A 19692-nucleotide genomic window follows, 5' to 3' on the forward strand; every position below is an offset into this window, starting at 1 on the left:
ATCTTTATTCTCCTTCCTCTTCCCTTGCTTCTTGAAGGACGCACAGCTGCGGGCACATGATGGCTTCAATGCATTCTGGGACTTGATGTTCTTTTGGCCCATCGTTTCACTTCGCATCGCGCACTGCTGGAGCGGCGGACTACAGCGTCCATGTGGCAAAATAAGTGACGAAGAGGGGGCGGTGGTTTTCTCCACCTGCGTTTTGTCCCCTGCCAAGCGGCGCTCTCTCTTTGCTGTGGCTGTGACTGCGGGTAGAGGTGACCTCCAGGAGTGGGACCCGTCGCTTCCCCTTTATTGCCATGGTTAGTGAAGCTGAGCTCGGCATGACTTTACGCAGCGGGATGTCGTGCAACTTCTAGCGGGATTCTGGGCCGACGGCGTGGAGCGTCTAAGCCTCAATAAGAGGGAAGGGCAAATTTTTATAAATTCCCCCAGGAAGGAATAAGATGGGCCCAGAGGGTGGGGAAGGGGTGTGTAATCAGTGCTGTTCCCGCTGGTAGTTACCCTGTATTTGGAGCGAGGGGCTGTGGAAGTGGGAGAAACTGCGAATTTTCTCCATCTGTATCAGCCTAAAGTGAAGTAGTTGAGGGCTCAGTACTCGAATTACAGCAGGGGGCGAGGGGACCCAGGCCCCATTAACTCTGATGATGCCTACCTTAGCTATTCTGTTGAGAAAGCTACTCGGGGCAAGGGGGGTGATTTGGTCAAAATCAGAAGGAGTCGGATTGGGGCTTTTGGATTTCATTTTTTTTTTTTTTAATTACCACACGCTCAGAATTCACTGGCTGAGACACGTTGATCAAAGAGGCAGAGGGTGGGCGATGGCAGCCCTTGTCTGAAAGAGAATTTTCTGGAAAAATACACTCCCAGCATGGGCTGGGGAGGTTGGAAAGGGCTGGGAAATGCTGGTGAGTGGTGTTGAGTGATGAACCCCACTATAATTAAGGAGGGAATCTTTTGAGTGATAGAAGTTCCATTGTTAATGCATGAGAATCCGGATGAAACAAAGTAAGCCCTGAGTTGCCAGTTCCCAATACGGCAACTCTGCCAGAGTAGACATGTAAGAAATTGAAAACTTATTGGGGTTAGGTTATTTGGCTTTTGTGACAAGTGCTGTCTGGAGCCTCTGTGGACATGAAAGGTAAGGTCTATCAGCTCCTCACTCTTTGCTATCCTGCAGTACCAGTCTTTTAAAAATTAGAATGGAGTCTCCTCCTGCTTGTGCCAGTTGGAGGGAAGAGGTAGATAGGTAGCCTCCAAAAATTTGAGTGAGGTGAGGACTTTGACTCAAACTAGAGGGTGCTGATTATCATTAACAACTAGGGCATTTTGATATGGCATTTGAGGGGATAGCTGCAGAAGGAGCTGCCAGGCTTGCCCAGTGACAGTGCCTCATTTGTCATCTTGCACATTGCTGGAATGTGTGACCTGGTGATATTGCTGGAATGTCTTATGACTTTCAAGGTGCTGTTCAAGTAGGCACATATTTCCAAATTCTTGTCAGGACTATAGTCTCAACATCTTGAAATTTTACACTTTCCAATAAAATATGTGACTTAAATTGCCACTACATATTAATCAGGTACTGCCTATGTTATGCTGTTAATAATTTGCAAATTCCTCTGGGTAGCAGTATGTGAGCATACAAATGCTCCCTCACTGGGAGGACAAGAGAGGTGCTCAGTAAGACACACCTTTGCCTTGTGGCCTGCAACTTGTAGGTAATAGGCAGGAATATTATCTGCAATGACTTGACTTCTTTCTCAAAATAGGTATTACTAACTTGTGTAATCTAATGTCACTGAGTTGTACTCCTTATGCTACAACTGCTTTTACTGAGGAATATGCCCTTTGGTCTGACATCATCAGGATTAAATGGTGTGTTGAAGATCAAGGGAAATGGTTGCAGCCAACAGCTAGCATGAAACACTGCTGCTTTAGCTGGTGGTTTGTTAATGATACCATTTCTTTTATTCTCTACTAGTTACAGTAAACCAATATTTTCCCAGTGTAGTACAAGGATTGTGTTGTGGATTAAAAACTAATGATTTCTGTATTCAGGATCTTTTGTGCCACTAGGTGTTTCTGGAATTTGTAACATGGTGGTACAGCACATTATCCTTGTCCAGTGCATATTCTTTGTGCCCAGCTGCTTGTATCACAGACTGCACAGTCTTAACTGCCTGATCCTGTGAGCTTCTGTAATAATGTAGCAGCGCATAAATGAGTCCCAGTGTTGTTAGGATTACACTATTGCTTTATGCTGTTCCATCTAGAATTGGTCCATAAGGCTAATCCTTGCATATATCTGCTAGGCCAGTGGTCTCCAAAGTGGGGTGTGCAAGATGATCCATTGGGATGTGTGACAGGCTCATAATTGAGCTGCCTCCTGCTGCCCCGATGAGCTGCCGTTGTGTGCAATGATGGCAGTGGTGGAGGGAGCAGGATGGGACATGAGCTGAGAGGGAAGCTCTATGGCATTTCTGTCTTGGCTCCAGTCCTATCCTGCCTCTGCCACAGCCACCGAGAATAACTGCGCATGTCTCTGCACAGGAAAGCGCAGTTGTATGCTCAGCCACAGCACTGGAGCAGCTGCCATCCTGCCGAAGGAGAGCAAATTCGTTCCAAAATTGCTGACCTTTTCTGTGATGTCATGTGGCTGTCAATAGTATGCTACCTATCAGATATTTTTGAAAAAATAAACACACTTAGGGTGCAATCCTATGCATGTTTAGACAGAGAAAAGGCCTACAACTCCCAGCATGGGAGTTGTAGGCCTTTTCACTGTCTAAACATGCATAGGGTCGTCCCTTTAATCTGTCCCTTCAAGGTAAAGGTGTCGTTTTAACAATGAGCGGGAAAGTAACTTCGAAAGAAACTCATGCTATGGAGAGAGCATTCTGAAAATGGGTATTTGGAAACGTTTCCATCGGTATGTGATTTTGTTGCCGAAAATGATGTGTGTCACCTATAAAAACTCTCATATCTGCACACTTAAAAAACTTGGAAACTGAATTTTTGAACCTGTTTAAAAATCTTCCAAATGAAGATTTTCAGTGGGTTTTGAACCCATTTGTTAAAAATACAAAAATGCAACACCTTCCGATTAGTTTGCAAGCACAGCTGATTGACATCAGGGAAAATGGAAATTTAGTAGCTGAATTTCAACAAAAACTTTTGCATAATTAGTGAATGGGACTGAAAAATGAGTATCATGATTTAGTAAGCATAGTCAAGATCTACTTCCATTTGGATCTACGTATCTTTGTGAGGTGTCTTTTTCAGTTATGACAGCTGTTAAAACCAAGTGTCGAAATAAACTGAACTTAGAACCAGACCTTCAAATCACTGTATCACAAAATTAAACCAAGATTTTCAAAAATAATGAAGCATATTCAATCACATTGCTCTCACTAAAAATATTATTATTAATATTTTTTAGTGAGAACAAAAAGGGGTTTTGTACCATTAATAAATAATTAATTATTTTAAAAATATTGTTTATTTCATCTTTATCTCATCCTTCTATTTTTTGTGTATCTTTTATAATGTACATAATATTAGTACAGTAATACACGCATATCATTTATAAATAAATACATATTGGGGGTGTATTCCCAAAAGAGTTTTACTGATAAGGGTGCGCAATCAAAAAAGTTTGGAGACCACTGTGCTAGGCAACTATAATCTTATGCAATGACATCCAGGGAATATGCCACATAGTATTCCTAATGCTTCCTGTATCTGTGCATGAGAGTATTTTGAACTTAATTTGGTCTTGGAAATCAGATTTGAGTTTTAAACCATTTCTTTGTATATTGACATGTAAGCTGTTATGTAGCAAATGGCCCATCTTGGGACATGTGCACCTCCAAGTGTAAGAAAGAAGGCAGAATATAGTTCACCCACTGTAATGCAGCCTGTACTGTAAACCTTGCAAAATCCTTTTTACTTCTACATGCACAAACTTTGTCCTCTTCCCAATTTTAGTGATTAAAATCCCAATTTAAAAAATAACAATAATACACATCCCAGTTTTGAACTCTGCTTGAGGTTTTAACTCTGGGGCTCTGGAAATTTTCATAGCCTCAACTCCCCCCCCCCCCCCGCAGTTTGTGCCTTTTAATGAAGGATCTTTCATAATTGGGAATTCCTGTTTTCAGTCATTTTTTAAGGAAAGTTTCAAGTCCATGTGGCTGCAGGGGTATGTGAAAATACGTTGGCAGTTTTTTTCTAAAAACACAGCAGAGGATTTGGATAGTGATAGTTAGGAGGTGGGAATACTTCCCTTAACCACAGCTACCAGCTGTTCCCTGTGTCCTTTCATCTACCTCTCTTCCCCTGGCACTTTCTCCATCTTTTCCAGTTTCTTCCTCCTCCTCTCAGAAAACCATACACAACTACACACGTCTCAGGGGGGAAAGTCTCAAAGATCTTTTAGGATGCAGAAGTTGTCTATTCAGTGTTTCTTTGCATTTAAGCTAAGTAAATTATGGTGCCCCTTTGTGCCCCTAGATGATGACTATACACACCCCATTCTCATACATCCTGTTTATATATTGGTATAACTCAACTAATTCATAGTTCCTGGCAGATTTGCATCATCATTAGGATGTGATCCACCTTAAGAGAAATTGGGTAATACAGGTTAAATTTTACTAAATAATTGTAATTCTCTACTGCCGGCTATCATAAGGTAGCTCTGAGACAAGATGACATTGCTTGTATATGTAGATCTCAACTATGCTGCGCATTTCCAAATTCCAAATTAAGGAAATTAGGACAAATGAAGAAAACACTTCAGATCTCAAGAAAATTCAAACTTCTTTTGTAAATATGTTTTGCAATTAGTGCAGAAATATCAGTGGTGTTTCAAATTTTCTCTTTCAAATACTGGCATATATCATTTACCAAATACACATTGGCTTGGATCCTAAGGTGATAAGAATGAAGTGGAGTGAAGGAATGTTTCCCATCCCCTCCTCTCCACTAGACTATACCCAATTTGGGGGCAATTCCTGCTGCATCAGGAACCTCAGTGCCCCATCCCACACTGTTCAAGAGGGGCCCTTGACCCTCTGGAGAGGCTTTTCAGGGATGCAGGTGACTGCAGCGGGGAGGAGAGGACAGGAACCATTTTTTCTGTAAACTTCCTGCGTTACCTATGTTATCCAAGATGTCCTATGTTATCCAAGCTCCTATTTCCTGTTTTTACCATGTTTATCCTCCTTTTCCCTTGTACCTCTATATCTCTCTCTAAAGCTGCAGGTTTTGTCCTTATAGTTGCACTATCTCACAAATATTGCCTCAACTAAAATCTCACGAGTATCTTTGATATTTATTTATTTATTTAATTTTACATGATATGACTGCTGAGTGCAAAACTCATTCCAGCAGCATTTCCACTAACAAAGGTGCAGGGAGGATTGGAGAAAATAGGCAATTTATTCAACATCCTTGTAGCAGTATTCAGAAGTGCAATGTTTACTGTAGATTCCTGTCTACATGACCTAATTTCAGATGCATAATGTCTGGACTGGGAGGTTCTGCTCCTCTTGTTCAGACCAGGATGATTAGAGACTCTTGCCAACAGGCTTTGGGCTCCTTTTTCCACATGGGTCATTCAGCAATGCAAGGAAGGCAAGCCTCCAAGTTTGTTAATATGCAGTAAACTTATCTTGAAGGAGTGGCCACAATATTATTCTCCACATAATATTTTCTATTCTTTAAATAGAAAAGTTCAACTCATCACCCTTGCTTGATGTGAACATGACCATAAGCATTATTTTATAGTTGCAGCTTTAGATTATGTCACTTTAAATGTTTATGTATTAGTATGCAATTTATTTACATGGTTTTACAAAACCTATTAAATATTTCATAAAATGCAAATAAAAATCAAATCAAGGCCAGACTACTTAAACATGTGTTCAGTCACACATTTATCTTGCCTTAGATAATGTCCAGTATTTGTTCTATATCTTCACACAGATTTCTCTTAATCAAATAGACAATATAAGTGATGTCTCGAGTGCTTTTGGTCCTTCACAGAGTTTGTTATAATTATGTAATTTTCTTCATTAATATTATATCCCAGAACGTTCTCCACCATTCTTCTAATGCTACCTCCAGTATCAGAGGCAGTATGCCTATGTACACCAGTTGCTGGGGAACGTGGGCAGGATGGTGCTGTTGCACTCATGTCCTGCGTATGGGTTTCCTGTGGGCAGCTGGTTGGCTACTGTGTGAACAGAATACTGGACTAGATGGACCCTTGGTCTGATCCAGCATGACTCTTCTTATGTAGGATTTTAAAAGCAAATAAAACCCCCTCTGATATATAGACCAGAGATAAGGATAAAATGGAGAGGAGGAGGACCATGCACGCCTCCTTGGAGGAAAGGTGGGATATAAATGTAATAAATAAGGTTGACACCCATTAGATCTTGGAGGCTCGGAAGCCTCTGATCTCGGGGGCTTCTGAGATTCCTATACCCTGTTGGCCTCCTGCTGGCAGAATGGGAGGAGCAAGGGAGGTGATTTTTGCCTCTCTGTCCTCCCCACCCCCAGGCAGGCCTTTGAGCCCATCTAAAGGGGAGAAGGTTCAGGGCTAGGGCTGGAGAGGCCATAGGATTTTTTGTATCCAGGCCTCTCCCCTTTTAAGGATGACTCCCCATTGGAACACCCCTTTTTTGACCCCTATGAGGTCCTCCAAGGATGGTTTTGTGGCCTCAGAAAGCAGGTACTGTGGTTCTTTCCACAGTGGCTGTGAGGGGGTAGCAGGAGGGATCAGATTGTGTAGTCCCCCTCCCAAAGTTACAGTAGTGTCTTTGGGAGGGGGAATCCAAAAAATCCTATAGTCCCTGGGACACTCTCCAGGGACCATCGTATTGCGCCCTAAATAAATACTATTAGCATCAATTAACCTATCTAAGCCCCTCTTCCCATAATTGCTTTCATCAACTATAGATTGTTTACTAGTAATGAATCATAATGTATACATGAACTTGTATTTCTCTCTCCAATCCTGTTTAGAGGCATTGTGACTATTCCCCCAGTTATTTAAATTCTCTTAATTGGGAAGAAAATCTTTTAAGGATGACTGTAGCTCATATTGGCTTCAAACATCTGCCATCCAATGTTATGTTATGTTATATTACGTAGCAAAGCCTGCTAAAAGAAGCATTGTCTTTCTAAATGAAAATAGTCTATCACAAATAATGTAACAAGCAGGGAGGGTTTGCGTGGTTGAAAACTGAATCTTGTTTATAATGATGCCGTCTTAATTATTTTGTTCAAGCATTTTAATCTAACTGCTGTTCTAAGCTTAAATCTCTCCTGCTTTGATATAGCTGAGCAGCTCTGAAGGATGGCCTGCATTTGGTAATGATGAACTGACCCAAATGCCTGTATGTTGCCTTTCTTATATGGGTATAACTAATACCTTTTTAAAAAGACAACCCTAAGTTCATCAATGTTAAAAATGGAACCGTATTAGCCCTGTTACATATATACACACATCCTCTGCAGCAGTGTATCACTTCCCTGTCTTACTGCCTACAGTTAGACATTTAACTGTAGATGCCAAAGTACCTCTTTCTGTATTTTTCCATCACACAGAGCCAAATTCTGAGGCAGTTTCTGTTCTACCTATGATAGGGCTGGGCAAACATCAGGCTTGCTACATGTACTAGGACTTTTTTACAAACCAAAACCCTGGTGTCTACCAGGTACAAAATAGTGGTGGGCAGGAGAGCAGGGTGCCTCTGAGCATTCCTGATCAGCCCAGGAATTTGTTTTGGTATCAGAACTGAGCTTGTAATCCTTTCACACATAAATTCACTCCTTTATTTCCACCAGAAATCTTAACTTTTTGTTGTCACTGTTAAAACAATTGAGAGTAGGAACCCCCTGCCTATCTACTGGAAATCATCCAGAGATTTACTAGTAGATCCCAATCTACCGTTTGCTCACCCTGGTCTAGGACATGCCAATTTTGGGCCATTTCTGGACAATAGAAGACTACTTATCTCCCCCCCCCCCTTGTCTTACTTTATAATGACTGTAAGTTAAAAAAAAAATCTCCCAGTTTTTTAACTCCTGTAAATTAACTGGGCTTCCTCTAAAATGCTGTAGTTCTTTAAAACAGCTTGAGTTTAGACTAGTATGAAATCCCAACATCTAGGAGATCCCTGTATACTGGGTGGGAGCTTTCTACTTTGAACTTTTTCATTCCATTTATAATTTTAAAACAACAAGTCTTGGCTATCCTAGGACTAAATTATTACAATTGCTTCGTGGAAGTCTGCTGAGCAGAACTTGCCCTTTTGACTACACTAGGAGATGGCTCTTGTAATAGCCTTTCTGAAAAGATATATCCTAACCAATAACCATTACAAATTTCATGCTACAGAAAGAACACTGTACATACTTAATTAACAAGAGAAAATGTGTTATCTAGTGTGCAAATGTGACATGTGCAAATACCCTTTCTTTTGCAGTCCCAACCAATCAAAGTCCTAGTGACTGGCGCTGCTGGACAGATTGCATATTCTCTACTCTACAGCATTGCTAAGGGTGATGTCTTTGGCCAGGATCAGGTAATGGATAAAAGAATTACAACATACTTGCAAGCTGTAAAGAACCTGAAGGTCAACTCTGCAGTTGGTGTAAGACCTCATAGCAAGGATAAGGCATTATTGAATCCTACTCAGCTGGCTTTAATTTCTTAGAAGGACTAACTTTTAGAGGGGTATGAAGTTCCATTATGAGGAAATACAGTTTCTATTACTGTGCTGCTTGCTGGATATATTTCTGGTAAAATTGTAGGGTAGAGAGTTATAGATTAGTCTTGTATATATTTTGTACTTAATGAATGTGGTGATCCATAGAGTTCTGACTACAAAATGAAAGGAATGTAGTCAGCCTGATCTTGCATATAATCTGTTTGATCTTGCCAGATGTTTGTATATCCAGCTAATGGAGGGAACAATCCTTTCGGGATAGATGGCTGCCTCCAAACTTGGAGGGGACCGCCTATCCAATGCATGGCGGGAGGAGTGCAGAGGGGATCCTCTCCTCCGTACTCCAGCCACCCTGCATTCATGGCTAGCCACTGGAAGTTGAAGCGCGGGGTGGGGAGGCTGGACAATGTATAGGAAGCGTCATACTGGCACTTCCACACTCCCCGCCCCCGGGAACACCCCCTTTTGCCCCACTCTGCATTGCTCTTATGAGCTGTATTGTCCCTGCAGTAAGCCTCTTAATTTAGAGGTGCCAAGATAGTGATAAATCAGATCCAGGTTTACTTACAAGGAGTACTTTATTGAGTAACTTACAGCACACCGGCGTACCCAATGGTTGGATCAGACAGCTTCTCTGAACCCAGAGCCATGGGGTAAAATGGCTTTTATACCATACATGTTAGCAGTGAGGCAGCATGACAACAGCAAGCGTTATTTAGCATTCATCTACAACTTTCCCAGCACAGACACCAGTAGCTTTAGGGCAAACAAGCTTGACTTCCCAGGCACATCTTGATAAGACACTCCAGTTTGTTAGTATGGAATGTGCTGAGGCCGCTCTATTGACCTTTGACTCATCTCACATGCTCAGAGGCCCACTAGCAAGGAAATTGCACCAGTAATGAACCTAAGCAAAGCATTATGGATTTCTAGCCCCCTCTAAAACTACAGGTGGCTTGGTTACATGCCTGGGACCATTACACGAGCCCAGGGACGATCTGTGCCACCTACAGTGTGGCGGGGGAGTGGGCAGGGAGGCGGTTCTCTGGGATCACGGGCTCTGAGGTCGGTTCCCGGAAACCGACCAATCTTATGGCCATCTAGCAACTGTCTAGCAGCCATGGGATTGCACCCTTACACAATTTTTATTGTTTTACAGCCTCTTGTTCTTGTGCTGTTGGATATCACTCCCATGATGAATGTACTGGATGGTGTACTTATGGAATTGCAAGACTGCGCTCATCCTCTGTTAAGAGGTGACAACCAATCAAACTGATCTTGTGGTCTGATCCTAAAATGTACTTTCTCTGCAGATCCTTAGGTTTGGTGTGTATAGACCATCGGGCCAATGCAAGAGACAGTGCCAGTTTTGCAGCATTGTTCAATGTTGTGGACATTATGGCAGGACGTATGAGGATCATGCAGCCATTTTGTAAACTGGAAAGATGTTGGCTTGAATAAGGAATGGAGTACCAAGCTTAAAAGCCCAACAGAAGCAAACTGTGGGAGGCGTAGTCTGTAGCAGTGGAAGAAAAGAACTTAAAAGGGCATGGCTGCACTGATGGGGTTTGTCTAGTAGTGCCCTCACAGATTTTCGTGAATGAACTATTTGTGCCAGTTAAAAAGAAGGCTAATTGAGAAGAAACTTGTTTCAGGCTGATTCAGTGTAGTGAATCACTGCACTGTAGTGTAGTGCAGTTCATTTCAGTGGTGAAGACTTGGGTTATGCGAAACCAATTAACTGGCACTAAACCATTATTTCCTGTGTCCTTGAAAGAAGTTAGGCGAAACAAAGAGTTGCGTTTTAATGTGTATCAAAGAAAGCTTAGATATTTATTTGAAATATTTTTATGCTGCTCCTCAGCCAGAAAGGCTCCCAGAGTGGCTTATCAATTCAACAAGACGGTAGGCTTACAATATAAAAGACGCAATACACAAGGAAAATGAAATGGGGAGGGAAGAGGGGAAAACAATGCTTTCAGCAGGCCTAGTGGAATGGCCCTCCTCTCCCTCTCATCTCCCTCCATACAGCCTGCTGGGATGGCTGCTGGTGGTGATGAGTTCAGATCAGATAATGAAAGCCGTGAAGCTAACTCGCTTCAGTTCAATGCATCAATATATTTCCTGTCTTTCCATAGGCTGAAGCATTTGCCTAGGAAACGATAAATTGGCACTTGAATATAAACAGTACCAGATCTTTTTGATTTACGTGGGGATATTGATCAGAGCTATGATCAAATATAAGTCATCAAGATATTGGCATGAACTCATCTTTCAAATATAATTGTTGGTTTCTTCGTCTCTGCTTAGAGGTAATTTCAACTGACAAAGAAGATGTTGCATTCAAAGACATAGACATAGCCATCCTGGTTGGCTCCATGCCAAGGAAAGAGGGTATGGAACGGAAAGATCTACTCAAGGCAAATGTGAAAATTTTTAAGTCCCAAGGTACAGCATTGGACAAGTATGCAAAGAAGACTGTTAAGGTGAATATAGCTAATGTCATGTAGTGGGTAGAATCATAGAATAGTAGGGTTAGAAGGGGCCTGTAAGACCATCGAGTCCAACCCCCTGCTCAATGCAGGAATCCAAGTCAGAGCATCCCTGTCAGATGGCTGTCCAGCCTCATCTTGAATGCCTCCAGTATGGGAGAGCGCACTACCTCCCTAGGTAATTGGTTCCATTGTCATATTGCTCTAACAGGAAGCTTTTCCTGATGTTCAGCCGGAATCTGGCTTCCTGTAACTTGAGCCCATGATTCCGTGTCTTGCACTCTGGGATGACTGAGAAATGATCCTGGCCTTCCTCCCTGTGACAACCTTTCAAGTACTTGAAGAGCGCTATCATATCTCCCCTCAGTCTTCCCAAGGCGAAACATGCCCAGTTCTTTCAGTCTCTCCTCATAGGGCTTTGTTTCCAGTCCCCTGATCATCTTCATTACCCTCCTCTGAACTGTCTCTAGTTTGTCTGCATCCTTCTTAAAGTGTGGTGCCCAGAACTGGACACAGTACTCCAGATGAGGCCTAACCAGTGCTGAGTAGAGGGGAACTAGTACTTCACATGATGAGCTGTAATGCAAGAGGCTATTGGTTCAATCAGCTACTCTCGTGCCCATCTATAATATAGAGATTGTAATTATGGCCTGCCTTACAGGATTTTTGTAAGCATTGCTGTGATTGTGTATGTGGAGTGCATTGGACATGGAAAATGCTCTATACATATAATTATATTACAGTAACAAAGTTGCCATTTCTGTAACTGAAAGTGAAGTTCTTTGCTACTTAAATCTCTAAAAAAGAAAAAAAATGATTTTTTGCTGAAATATATTGCCCAATATACATGACACTAGTTGCGTGTCTGTTTGTGTTAAGTGGCTAACCAGTTTAGGAAATGAGCCTTGTTTCAGTTGAGGTGGAAGATGCATGAGATGCCATCGTTCTTATAATATAGATTAACTTTTCTTTTAAAATTTGTTTTAGTCTTTCCTCAGAGGTCTGAAAAAGTGTATGAGGTTGAACAAGATTGGAGTCTTGCCCCACTCTTGTGTAGTTCTAATTGCTGAGGCTAAAAATTAAGGGCATACTTTTTGTGTTCTGGTGTATTGCTGTAATAACAAATGAAAATTGAAAATATTTCAAAAGCTACTTATTAAAAAAAACATTGGGAGCTGATTGCAGGTTATTATTTAATACATTTCTGTACTGACTTTCTGCCAAGGAACCCAAGGCGGTTTACAATTTTTAAATGCAGAAACAGGAAGCAAATGTTACCAAAAAACCAAAAATGTTAACAAACATCAGAGGACAGTTCTCTCAGGCCGCTTATGGTCCCCTCAGGAGCCTATCACGGCCTGGACTTCTCCTTTATTCTAGTTTTAGTAGTTTGCCATTCATCCTATTTAAATATGCATATGATGAAAGAACTTTGGTTGATCATTCAACAGCCTGACTGTAAATAAGTCTAACTTTCCTTTCTCTCCTTTCCAGGTTCTTGTGGTAGGCAATCCAGCAAATACCAATTGCCTGATTACTTCAAAGTCTGCTCCATCCATACCAAAGGAGAATTTCAGCTGTTTAACTCGTCTGGATCACAACAGAGCTAAAGCACAGGTAGGAACGGTCTTCTAGGTTCCAGAAGGCACTCTTCATGTTCTCTAATGTAAACTGTCTTGTTGAAAGCAGTGCATTTGATTAAAAAAAGACATTGGAATATTTGAAATTATCAAGCCAATATTGACATTTTCTTCCTTCCTCAATCAACTAGATTGCTCTAAAAGTTGGCGTAACTGCTAAGGATGTGAAGAATGTTATCATCTGGGGTAATCACTCCTCTACTCAATATCCAGATGTTAACCATGCCAAGGTGAAAGTGCAAGGGAAAGATGTTGGAGTTTATGAAGCTGTGAAAAATGATAACTGGCTGAAAGGTGACTTCATTACAGTAAGTTATGACTTGGATTTTTTTTTTTTTAATTTTCTCGGTTGTTGTCAGTTTATCACAGCTACATAACAGGAGTAGCAAATGTTCCAGCATGAGAAGACCACTATTATAAGTCATCATAATATTTTTATAAATCAGGACCATTGCTGACTTATTATGAAGAACAGCAATGAATGTGGTGTATCCTCTACATTATGGACATTTTGCATGTAACTTAAGCAAAGGAGGACTCCATCGAGTAAGATGGAAGAAAATCTACTTGTGTTTGAGTTAAATAATTTCATATGCTTTCTGATAATAGTTAATGGAATACAGGTATCGTAGCTACACTGATTTGGGAAGAAGATACGTTGCGAAACGGGTTGAGTAATGCAAAGAATGCAAAGTGGGTTGAGCAATAAATCTGACAAGGCTAGAACCAGACTACTTGTAGTTCTGCCCTGAATTTTTGCAATCTGAACTAGCTCAAAGCTGCTCTTGCCTGCTAGTTCCAGGCAGCGGTTTATGGGTAAATGGCAATGTTTCATGGTGTTAAGATGGCTTCTCTGCAACTGAGCTCTACCGTATCCTAGTTCATACTTATTATATCTGACTACATTCAACCTAAGTTTAGTACTGTTCTTGTGACTTAAAATACTACAATTCATGATATATTGGGAAGATTTTTGCCCATAACTAGAGAGAACATCTAGTCTTGGACTTTCTAAAATGCTTAATAATTATAGCAGTACGTACACATAATTCAGTCATTTCCATCTGTCAATAATACAGACTGTTCAGCAGCGGGGGGCAGCTGTTATTAAAGCCAGAAAGCTCTCAAGTGCAATGTCGGCAGCCAAAGCTATCTGTGATCATATGAGAGACATCTGGTTTGGCACTCCCGAGGTAAGTCTTGCCATGGCCCATGAAGATATTTGTCTTGATAATGGCTATGCAGAGATGTTCGCTCAGTGTATATTAGGCGCAAAACTGATAATCCTGTATATCTTTTCATTAACATCTTGCAGAAGAGTGGGACACAAATGTGATAAGTGATCATAATTGTTAAAGAGGAAATTATTTGATCTCCATGGAATAGAATGAAATGTAGCAAGTCGCAGAACCTTCCCTCTGAAATATATTTTCACACAGAGCATTACAACATCCATCCCCAACCTGGCTGATTGGACTCCCAGCGTTCCCCAACACATTTGGAGGGCACCAGGTTGGGAAAGACTGTATTGCAATGCGAATTACTGATTTGGGCATGAGCACGACACTAATTATTTTGTTTCCTTTACGTAGGGCGAATTTGTTTCCATGGGTGTTATTTCTGATGGAAATTCCTATGCTATCCCTGAAGATTTGATCTATTCATTTCCTGTTGTAATAAAGGTATGTAAGAAAAGTATGCAATTTTTGAAACACCTCTGATGAAATGTGACACTATGTAAATCTCATATTCACTGGTTTTAATACTGATGTCATGGACAATATCTAGTGTCCTTCTTCATGCTTGGGTAGGACTTGTAGCTTGGAGTCCCCTTCAGGATTTTACAGCAAAATAACAATGCCTATAAATCTGCATTGAGTAAGGTGAACTCCTGAGGCTAATGTGAGCAAGGCAATTATAAAGCACTCTGCACATTAAAGATTTCTGTGGAATGATAACAGCAGTTCAAATACTATCCCTAAAACATGTAAGATGTTGGATACAACTGCAAGCACAGGATGTGCTTTCAAGTCTTAGATTATGCAACACTTTACATTGGTTTTATAGCAGTTCAACATTCAGAGGTTTGCCCCAAAGAACCCTTGGGGTTCTAATTTGATGAGAGGGTGAAGAATTGTTTGTTGGGTCCCTAGAATCCCCCCCCTAAAAAAAACACCCCACAGCTCTCTGGGGAGAGGGAATGACAAACTAGTTTAATAAAGTCTGTGGTATTATGCCCTTTAGCTAATATCCAAGCTAGTCTCCTCAAGCTAGGCTTGAACTAATCAATGCATTGATTGCACGTTTATAGTATAACATTGCAGAGTTAATTTTTGATGTGGTTTAGTCTTACCAATGTATTCTTCACAGGATAAAACATGGAAGTTTGTTGAAGGGCTTCCTATTAATGATTTCTCTCGTGAGAAGATGGATGGAACTGCTAAGGAATTAACTGAGGAGAAGGAGACTGCTGTGAAGTTTCTGACCTGAGCATGACTAGGTGCTGATCAAGATGCGGGAGAAGGCTTAAACACTGAGGAGTCTAAAAGTTATCTCCAAATTCTACATTGAATGTTGTTATTGTATCGGCCAGCTGTTTTTTCCTTATAGCAGTCCATTAATTACCTGCTTTATTGGTACATCTGTGCCTGCTATTGAGTGTTCTTAGTAATGAGATGATTGCACAACAAATTTCAAATGTAGTTTGCAGACTTGACCAAATCTTCTTGATCTATTACTGTTTGCTTCTTGTATTGCGTAGTACATATGACTACTTTGCCTCTGTGACTGAAGGGGCAGCAGCCTTTCAGGTTGAGTTACTCTAAAACCAGCTATACAGTGCTAAAGGTGATGTTATGAGATGGGCTTTAGCATTGTATTCAGCAAGTACAATTATATTAACTAGTGTTGTTTATGAAAGGACCCAGGAGCCTCTATTTCTTTCTCCTACTAAAACCTAAATAGGAAATGGTTATTGAATATGATGAATGTACTATGTATTAGCCATCACTAATTCTTTCTCAAGAAATCTTATTAGCAATTACATTAAATGTTGAGTAAACACTCCTATTTTTTTGTGGTGGTGTTCTCTTTACCTTACATTTAAAGTATGTAAAGCACAATCTTCACCAGAAAATTGATTATTAAAATCTTAAAAGAAACCAATATTCATCTCAAAATAGTTTGAAGACATAACCATGCATAGGAAATAAAATGCCTAAAAAGCAAGCTCAAACAGATGAAGTAGTTTCCCAAGTTCTAATAGTGACAACACGTGCTAAATCAAATGGTTTAGGTCATTGGGTAGACCTTAATCTGTTACAAGATGTTCTGGAACATATGCATTCTGGGTAGTCGCCAAGTTAGATTGGTAGCCAGCAGTCTCTGATTTCATAATAGGAAGGAACAAGTGAGACCTCCAACAAAATGTTGCAGTATATTCCCATGTCCTAGCAGGAGTGCTCTTGTTCAGGGTGACTTCTGTACTAATATATAGCAAGTGTTGGGAGCAAGTTATTGTAAAGGAAGGCCGGATCTCTGAGCCCAGTCAACCCCCCATTGATCCACAGCCCTCCCATCCCTCCAGACCAGCTCAGCGTGGCCTGTGAGCACACCCCAGCCCCCTCCCTTCTCAGAGGAGGAGACGGTAGCCACTGAATTTAGCACTGACCCAGAAAAGAAATAGCAATGATTTTGAGGTAGATGTTTATTTACTAATAAGGGGTAAGGGAATGAGAAGAGAGGCAAGACAAAGTACAACTTAGAATTTCCCCAAATACCAACTTCCCGTTTGGAAACCCAAAACAGACTAAAACAAGAAAAGACTACATAACCCTAGTCTACTCACACTTCCGAGTAGGATCCTTCGTTAATGCCAGCGCTCCAACACCTTCCACCCGGATCAGATGGAAACCAAAAGACAAAAAAGAGTGGCTGCAGGGCTCTTTTTATCCCATTCCAAACCCAGTCCTTCGCTCTTTCATCCCCCTCCCTCTCCTCAGGGAGGATAAGCTGGGCTTTTTCACACCTCCCCATCTGTGTTGGCCTCTTGGCAGGGCAAGTTGTTTTACAACCTTGGGATCCTGATAAGGCCTCTGTCCTGGCACCTTCGATCCTGGTATGCCCACATCTCTTCCTCCCTCCAGGTGTCTGGCTTGTAAATCTTCATGCAGGATCCCACTCTCTTTCCTACACTAAAACACCATCTAAAACTATGCAAGGTAAAATTAACTCTTTCCCACCACAGCTTTGGCCTCATGAGGCCTTCTCCTTGACAGTAATAAACAACTTCCTTCTTTTGGGATAAATATATTTCACTTCCAAACTTGATAACCAACTAATAACACCCATGTTTGTCATTAGTGCGTCCGCTTGTTGCGGTGTATCCTTGGTGTGCATGTGTTGCCTGAGCCTGTGGCTATGGGAGCTGTTGGCTCAGGATCGAGGAGGTAGTTCTGCCTCTCTGGAGAGTGGCACTAAAGGGCCCACTCACAGGGAGGAACCGTCTGTTGCTGGTGGGCTACAGTTTTGGTCCCCTCAGGACAGCTACAGGCCCCTCATTGTCCCTTTCTCCTCTTGTCAATCGTCCAGCCTTTCCTCTTCACATCTATTTGTGGCTCCTGCTTTCTTCTCTCCTTATATTTAACTTTCTCTTCTCCTTGAGTTTTGCTTTAGCTGAGATTGAACTGAGAAAGGGTCTGATAAGTTAAAAGCTTGGATTTATACGTTGATATTTATTATCAATCCTCACTTCTGTCCCTGGGCATGTTTTAAAAATAGTTTCTTAGTGTGAGCCAGGAAATGACCTATTTAGATAATGAGATAGTTTTCTGCCCTTCTAATATCTGTGTCTCTTCTGCTTAGTTTCTCTCTCTTAATTTTTCTTAAGACAGGAGGGAATGAGAGAAATGGAGGAAGAGACACACAGATATAGGGCAGGATCCAATGGTGCCCTTGTTCAGGCAGCCAGATCTACCTGTCCTGGTGTGTGCACAATCAGCGCTGCCAGGCACACAGCCCCTTCCAGAAATGAGTACTTCTAGTTGTTTCAGGGCTTGCCCCTAGAAACGCAACATCACGGCCACTAGAGCCAGTGAATCCGTCCACTTGTGCAAGGGCACCATTGGATCCTGCCCATAAAACCCACGTCCAACTCTGCTCCTTCTCTCTTGGCTTGCCACTGCTACCCAGCTGCTAGCTGATGGCTGGCATTTTTAAGCCTATCAGGTAGCCATGACCCTGCCTACCATGCCTCTTCACTGGCTACATCCAGCAAGTAATTCTATTTCCATCCCCCACTTTCTTTTCCAGCTGACTAGGTGTTCCCTGGCTACCAAGCATGCTTAGCTGGGGGGCAGGGGTGTGCCTCAAATTTCATTTTTAAATACTTTTTTGAACTTCTGCAAACTGAGGAGTTCCCTGCAGGATGCTGAGACCGCCCCCTTTCTCAGTGGCCCAGTTTTAGCTGCAATCCTGTGGGCAGTCCCTAGATGTGTTTGATGTTAGAAGGAGTGATGATGGGATACAATTAGGGGCTGAGAGGGGCATTTCATTTATTTCTCAGTAGTGAAGGGCAGAAGGGAGTGAATTATATTTTAATGCCAACGTCCCTGACAGCAGAAGTCAAGCAGCCCAGTTTTGGAGGCTGACAGGATGCAGGATTTGTCTTGACCTGAACTTTATCCCTCCTTGTAGCCTGTTTATTTTGTCCTAGTGTTTGGGAAGACAGAAACCTGAGCTTCAAGAGTTTCTCCAAGAGTAATATTTTCTCTCATTAAGGGCGCAATCCTATCTGGATGCCTGTCAGCCTCCAAACTTGGCTGACTGGTATCCTGTGCAGAGCGGGAGGAGCACAGAGGCAATTGTCTCCTCCATGCTTCTCCTGCTCTGCATTTTTGCTAGACAGGAATTTTTGCCTGCCTACTTAGGGCTCTGCAGAGAGGGAGGGAAGGAGGTTGGGGAAGGCTAAGGATAGCTTGTATCCCCACTTCCCCAGTCCCCTCCCTGCCCACAGAACCACCCCCTTTCTGTCCTCTCTGAGGTCACTTTTGTGAGCTTGGAGAGGCAGCCGGCTCAGTTCTCCACACCGGTGGGGAGAGGAGCTCAGAATCTTAGCTCTGAGGTTGGATCCAGGAATCTGAACTATCCTATGGCCCCCCAGATGCTGTCTAGGGGCCATAGGATTGCTCTCTAAGTGAATGACTGCCATTCACTTTAATGAGAAAAATTGATGCTCTCAAACGCGCTAGGACAGGAAGGTGAGGGTAAATGGTATCTGAAGGGAATTTGAATGTACATGTATCAAAAAGGAATTGATTTGGGTGATTTGTTGGGAATCACTCAGCCCTTCTATTATGTATACATTTAGAGAGCAATCCTATGGCCCCTGAGCAAGCATCCCAGGGACCATGGGGTAGTTCAGATTTCCCCCTCTGAGGTTAGAGCGCTGTGTTTGACCTCTGATGGGAAAGTTGGAGATCCGGCCACTCTCCTCTTGCAGCCAGCATGGAAAGAACCGCACTGGCTGCCCTCCAAGGTTGGAAACTAACTCAGAGAGGGGGCAAAGGGTGGCTTTCCAGTGGGCAGGGTGCGGAGGGGAGGAGACTGGAGAAGCCAGTGTACGATTTATCCTTAGCCTCCTCCAGCTTCCCTCCCTCCCCCTCCAATGCACTCTGGAGAGATGGGCTGCAAACCCATCTAGCAAAACAGCAAAGAATGGAGGGCAGGGAGGCGAAGATCGCCACCACCCCTTCTCCTGCTCTGTGGCTTCAGCCCAGCAGGACATAGGAATCTTGGAAGCCTCCGAGTTCGGTGGCT

General features: G+C 42.2%; 1 protein-coding gene across 3 annotated transcripts; it reads left to right on the forward strand.

The window, feature by feature from the left end:
- The first annotated feature begins 226 nt into the window (after positions 1 to 226).
- MDH1 (malate dehydrogenase 1) lies at positions 227 to 15945 on the forward strand. 3 transcript variants are annotated; one of them, XR_014786182.1, is made up of 10 exons: positions 227 to 302; positions 8502 to 8600; positions 9904 to 10000; positions 11055 to 11230; positions 12731 to 12853; positions 13008 to 13184; positions 13956 to 14069; positions 14192 to 14388; positions 14469 to 14558; positions 15247 to 15945. XR_014786182.1 is itself a non-coding variant. In XM_084823227.1 (9 exons), exons 1-9 carry the CDS (start codon positions 300 to 302, stop codon positions 15364 to 15366), a joined length of 999 nt encoding a protein of 332 aa, XP_084679353.1. In that variant the 5' UTR covers positions 227 to 299; the 3' UTR covers positions 15367 to 15945. The 3 variants fall into 3 exon arrangements, 1 of the variants encoding a protein (XP_084679353.1); XM_084823227.1 differs by lacking the exon at positions 14192 to 14388; XR_014786181.1 differs by lacking the exon at positions 15247 to 15945 and having other exon boundaries at positions 13956 to 14388; positions 14469 to 14559.
- The last annotated feature ends 3747 nt before the right edge of the window (positions 15946 to 19692 follow it).

This window comes from Heloderma suspectum, chromosome 1 (genome assembly GCF_057233095.1).
Source record: "Heloderma suspectum isolate Gila_16-S chromosome 1, 16-S_ref, whole genome shotgun sequence".
NCBI classification, from domain to species: Eukaryota; Metazoa; Chordata; class Lepidosauria; order Squamata; family Helodermatidae; genus Heloderma; species Heloderma suspectum.

Excerpts from the sequence above, each read along its gene's own strand:
- MDH1 (XM_084823227.1), top strand. Across the intron at positions 10,001-11,054 it reads CGCTCATCCTCTGTTAAGAG|AGGTAATTTCAACTGACAAA; the intron begins GTGACAACCAAT and ends GTCTCTGCTTAG. Across the intron at positions 12,854-13,007 it reads ACAACAGAGCTAAAGCACAG|ATTGCTCTAAAAGTTGGCGT; the intron begins GTAGGAACGGTC and ends TCAATCAACTAG.